Here is a 6,354-nt window from a genome sequence, read left to right as displayed (position 1 = left end):
CACACACACACACACACACACACACACACACACACACACACACACACACACACACACACACACACACACACACACACACACACACACACACACACACACACACACACACACACACACACACACACACACACACACACACACACACACACACACACACACACACACACACACACACACACACACACACACACACACACACACACACACACACACACACACATACACACAGATAAACTCCTCTCTTCTCTTTTGGTGCTTCTGAGAGTTCTGAGAATTGTTGCTGATAAGGATCGTTGCATCAGCTCCTGTATCCTTTGGACAACAGCTTTCCGTTTACAAGTTCTACGACGTCAACAAGACGCAGCTCACGGAATCCTCCGCGTCTAAGTTTGACCTCAATTGAAATTGATCGCGTTTACGGGTGATGTCAGGATTAAGTCGTGAGAATCGAACGCTTCGACACTTCGCTATCGGGCATCTCGAATTCACCCGCGTCGTGAGAAGAACCGGTTCACTGTAAGACAAACGCTGCTTTAGATACCGCTGCACGTGTGCTGCAACGATATCTGTATATTCATTAATTTTCTAACGGACGATGTCGTCAAGGGGACGCCAAAGTGGGGATGCCAAACTCCCAAAACGTCGATAACGTAGAGGTGTGATCGTCGAAACTACATGTTAGATAAGCGTTGAACACTATCACCCTACCCTCTCTTCGTGTTTCTTGTCTATACAGGGTGATTCTAAGTAAACGCAAAAAACTTTAGCAGATAATTCTTCGTCGAAAATTAAGGAGGGTCTTTTGTATAAACATATATTCTTCTATATCCCTCCCTGAGAAGAAAGAATTTATATTCTTCCAAAGGAGGAGATAAAAATTGAGTTTTCATTTTTTTCTCAAATGGTAAAGTTTTTCACACTTATTTAGAAACATCCTGTATAGATCTCATAAACGTGTGCTGCCTCGTTTTACCATATTTAGCGGAAAACATAGGATGTCTCATGCAAAGTATGCCATACCTCGTGTACATGTAGATTAGGTCAAACTGAACACAAAATTCCGCCATTATTTTACAATCATGTAGATTTTTGAGTTATTAGTTAAAGAAAATTGGCGAATGAGTACGCGATATTGCACACGAATGTGTTGTCTAATTAATAGCTAGAAATCTACGTGGTTATTTGCGAAATGGTACAGAACTTTTTTACAAACCCAATCTACAAGCACACAACGACAAGCGTCATTATCACAATTCATCTGCCGTATCAAACTTTAAAAACTCCAAATTTTACGTAACTGTTTGCAAAATATTAGAGGAATTTTGTGTTTGGTTTGACTTCAGTTAGAAATCTACACGAGGTAAGGAACACTGCGTTAGACACACTGTATAGAAATCTTTCTACAAATTTTTAGTATATTTTTGAGCTTCTAAATTTAGTTGCATAGCAATATTTTCTTAAAATTTTTCTGAGCGGAGCAAACAGACGTGCGATTTGTACAAGCTGCAGGACTCTTATATCAGGCAAATATTTACGCTGACGCTTGAGATATCAACTTTAAAATTTTTTATCGTTTTTGTTATATACTGAACAATGCTCCAATTAATTTTCGCACGCATATTCATTGTGTAAAAACACTTGTAATACTGTGAAATAAATAAAACGTAATTGTGCAGAATAAGGACAATATTTCGGTAATGTTTTCAAGTTCGCACCAAGAAAAAAGTGGTAAGTTAATGAGACTTTATTTAAACGAACAAAATTCATTCAAGCAAATGTTTAATCGATTGAACGAATTATATCGTTGCTGCGATGAGTTTTATATATATCAATTGGTTCAATGATTATGATTTGATCAGTAATTATGTCAAAGCAACTTATTGTTGCACAAACGCGTAATTTGTTCAATACACACATCATTTCTTTGAAGGCGGATGACCGCTGATTTTATCGATCCAGTTGTTTTTTGTGGCATCCCTTTTAGAACGCGATCGGTTGTTTCATTATTAACGACACTTTTCTCATCGACTTCCTTATAGTAACGTGCAGACAACCAAATCCACCGCTATCAGAAACCAACGCGTTCCTGGAAACGGGGAATGTTTGGATTGCGAGGAACGAGGGAAACAGGCGTTTCATCGACGATTCTCGTCATTGTTATTGAATGGTTTTCCGTCATCTATGACTATAGACCGTCGGCCTTTCCACGTCGAATCGCGAATTTAAACGCGAACGAATCACGCGAACGTTCGGAGCGAACGCTCGCGCACGAAATCGCGCGAAACGCGATAAAAGTTACGGGTGAAAAGGAAATATCTACTCACCAGAACCGTAATCTATACTCGGAGTGGGCGGCAGGGGGCTCTCAATGGCGCTCTTGCTGAACAGATAAATCGGATTCGTGTCGGTCCCAGCCGAGTAGGAGCACACACGCGCGTTTGGTTCCAGGCTTTCGCCTCCGCTCATCAGCAGCACCTGATGCGCCGCCACCACCCCGCATTCCCTCTCGATCGCCTCCTTTAGATGGGCGACACTGCACAGAAAAAGTACATTACACATGAATGACTGATAATACTGATAATATTAATAATAACTGAATAATAAACACGGCATGTCGATCAGCAACGCGTTATACACGTGTACACACACACGGAAAAAATATCCACAATTGGTTGAACTAGATAGAATTGTCTGGTTATTATAATAAAATATTCTGGTGGTCAATCAGAACAACGATTAGACCCAGAGTTTGGTTACTGCTAATCCAGTTATAACATCCAAGTATTCGCTTATGACGACTACACAGAAAAAAATATCACAATAAAGATCACTCTACTAAGAGAAGCAATTACTCAGTTTTCTTTCTTTCTTTGAAATAAAAAGCTTATCTTCAGCGAAATGTTCTTAATAATAATCCTCAAAATACTTATCGCTAATTTTGAAAAAGCTCATTATCGTGTGCTTAAAAGAAAAATTTATTCTCTTTACAAGAATCTCATAAAATTTTATCCAAAAACAAATTGGTTCGACTATGTAGTAAACAAACAGAATATTTATTTTAAGTGAATATTCTTGATTGAAACGCTGAACTTTCTAGAGGATTCATAATGTACCTTGGACAAGTTTGATTCGCTCATGATGAACTTATGATAGATTTGCGGATATTTCAACTTGAAACACTTTGATAAAAATTATGAAAAATACTTGAACTTAAGTAACACATTTACTCCATTTAAGGAATATGCATTTTTTTATGTTTACAAAGCGTAGGATAAACATGACATGTTCGATTGAACGACTGTCGATTGAACTAAACTGGATTTCAGATCATTATAATTACATATTCTGATATTTAACACTGATTACGACACAGGTAGACAATATAGAAAGATGTACCAATTCGAGAAGTGGCGTAACGCGTAGACGACTCGCAATCCGGTGGTTTCCCGAGTTCGAATCCCATCAGAATAAAGTTCCCAGCGAGTTCTTCAGATACAAACTCAAGTACTAACTCAGTTTCAGGCAAAATAATGACACACTAATAATTTAAGAAACAACTTTCAGTCAAGAAAATGATAAAATTTCTCTAGCAAGAAATGTGAATATAATTCTGTTATTGTGATTTAAATAAACAGACAAGTTTTGTCAGTAACCAAACTTGTCTGGTCACTTTGATCAAAAGGCGCGTGACCAAATCTGTCTGGTTACTTAACCAATAATATAGGTTCGCTCATAGTTCACCCGACAGTCTGGGATTGACGTGTATCTTGAATTCTGATTAACTGGACCGATTTTCTTTCCGTGTACAACAACCAGTTATTAGCCAATTATTAGTTTCCGCTTGACTTCGCACATCTCGTTTTTAGCGGAATCGAAGGGAGAAGATGATGAGGCTGAATTCCGTCGGAGACGTTCCCCGACTGACCTCCGTATCTGGTAAACATCGCTCGACCCCGCACGAACACATCCTGCGAGAAAAACGTCAAGCGCGAGATGCATTCGCTCGATCCGCCACGTCGAAACGCGGCAATTCTCTTCCGCTTGAGTAAATCAAGAGCGATATCGCGCCTTTAGGCAAGAAAGAAGCGTCGCTCGGCTCTCGATGGTGGTTAGGCGATACGACCTGGTTTCCGTAAGGAGTTCATACCGCGTAATTACCGGACGACGCGTTTCCATCGCCGGATGTGCAACGGCAGAGTAGAGGAGGGGGGAGAGAAGAAGAGCGATCGAGGACGCATTAATATATCGCTAGGATCGCGCGCACTTTAACGCGGCGGACTCGCGAGCGTCGTCGCGGTTATCGTGCGCTTGCGTAAGGAAAATCACCGGAGCGCTTTCGGCATTCTGATGCAACGCGACCGGTGATTATTGTTGAATTCTTGAAACAGAGTCGAGTGCCGCGCCGACCAGTTTTATTTCAAGAACCGGCGCGCGTGTGGAAAATCTGCGCGCGAATAATTAAACTGCCACCACTCCATCAAACGAATGCAGGCCAAGTGCATCCATGCGAGAGACGTCGAGAGATTGATGAAAATAAAAGAAGAGAGGAAAAAAGAAGTAAGGAGAAGACACTGACGCGCGATTACGTAGCGCATGTGTGCTCTTGCGTAATCGTAACAACATTCAGACTTTTTAACTCTTGAAATTCCTTTCTCATACCGACCGATATACAGTGGCCCAGTTCTGCTTGCCAACACGAAATTATCAAGAATATTTATTAACACTAACTCTATCAAGAATATTTACTGACACTATGTTTTATCATCCGTTTTGTTTTGTAAAAATTGTCGAAATTGTTGTAAAATTAAATATTAATAATTCGGATATACAACTAAATAAACAAGTGTATCATGAAACTTAATGAGAGTTCTTGCAAGTAATTTCCATTGAGGTTTTCCTTTGCATAAAAAATCACAATATTGTAAACCGCACACATACGGATTTTACTCTTTTATAATATTAATTATATATTTACAATATTAATTCTTTGATAGGCACAAAGTTTTCTTACAATGTACATGGCAAAAACGTTTAGTTGGATTAACTAGATTTCTAGCGAAATATGAAGAAATCAGGAAAGTTTCCAGTTGTAATTACCAGAGTCAAGTTAACTAGAAATTTTATTAAAATGAATAGAGTTCTGATAACTTCAATTAGAACTGATTCGTTTTTATTTTACTAGAAATTTGATTCCAGCTAATCTTTTTCCCTACCAAACATGTACCTAATCTTGTGATATTCTTAATATTTGAGCTTTTAAATAAATAAATAAATAAATAAATATATATATATATATATATATATATATATATATATATACATACATATTTTGGATATACAGGATATATCCGCCATCGAAGACATTCCACCTCGATTTCAGTGTCATAGAATAACACCAGAAATGTTTAAAAATGTTCGTAGGAATTTTGAGCAAAAACTTTATAATTGTCTAGAGGTTAATGAACATCACTGTGGAGATTTAATAAAATAAATTTCAATTGAGAATTTTCAATTTTTTGCAGCAAAAATTTCTAAATGCGATTTTTTTAAATATACATTCTAATTTAAAAAAATAAATACCGTTGTAAAGAAAATTAAAACCTTTGAAATGATGTATTATTTAATTCCTACTGCTATTTAAGATCTTTTGAGAAGTTATTACTCTAATTAAAGGGATGAAGTGATATAGTTAAACTTATCACAATCATACAGTTCCCTTGAAAACAATATTGATGTGTGTCAGCATTTTTAATAAAAATCAATTGATTACAGAAAAATCAGAGAGGGAAGTTTTCGTTGGCGAAACCTGTATACACATTCCTTATTGAAAGTTAAATATCCGCGTATTTAAAGACTAAAACAATAAGAATGAGAATTGGATACACTTAGTTATTTACAGATCGATGTTTCGTAATATATTATACAATACTTTAAAACATCTACAATAATACAAAGCAATCAAACTATCTGATCAAATAAAGAATTCAAAATTTCATTTTTTTGTGCTAAGAAACTAATCTGCACATCACTGTGTATTCGCTCATCACGGTAAATCTACGTTTTTCTACTTTATAACACTCTAAGAAATTTCAATTTTGTACGAATAAGGCGATCGTAAATGACGCTCAAAAGGAATCATAACAGTACGCTCAGCGGCATCGTTAACACCTCGCGCAAGGTTAACCGACACTTAAGGAGCGCCTTTGTTTAAAGTGAAGAGCGGACGAGATGCGTGGCGCATTAATTATGGAAGAAACGGCGATTACAGCGTCCAAACGTCAATAAAATCGTCGCGCGATATTCCACTCGTAAATGCAACGACTTCGACCTCTCTCTCTCTCTCTCTCTCTCTCT

At 37.6% G+C, this 6,354-nt stretch overlaps 1 protein-coding gene across 3 annotated transcripts in view; it reads right to left on the bottom strand.

Moving 5' to 3' along the window:
- Nucleotides 1-6,354, bottom strand: part of LOC116842180 (RB1-inducible coiled-coil protein 1) — a 62,399-nt gene that overhangs the window by 40,507 nt on the left and 15,538 nt on the right. For all 3 annotated transcript variants that reach the window (XM_032810982.1, XM_032810984.1, XM_032810983.1), the window contains exon 2: nt 2,325-2,533. In XM_032810982.1, coding sequence (XP_032666873.1) covers nt 2,325-2,533 — 209 coding nt within the window. The remainder of the gene's footprint in view (nt 1-2,324; nt 2,534-6,354) is intronic.

The sequence above is a fragment of the Odontomachus brunneus genome, unplaced genomic scaffold, assembly GCF_010583005.1.
Source record: "Odontomachus brunneus isolate Ranch 3 - 2012 unplaced genomic scaffold, Obru_v1 Obru_scaffold_022, whole genome shotgun sequence".
NCBI classification, from domain to species: domain Eukaryota; kingdom Metazoa; phylum Arthropoda; class Insecta; order Hymenoptera; family Formicidae; genus Odontomachus; species Odontomachus brunneus.
Note: the sequence above shows the minus strand (reverse complement) of the source record. Positions and strands in the feature narration are given on the sequence as shown.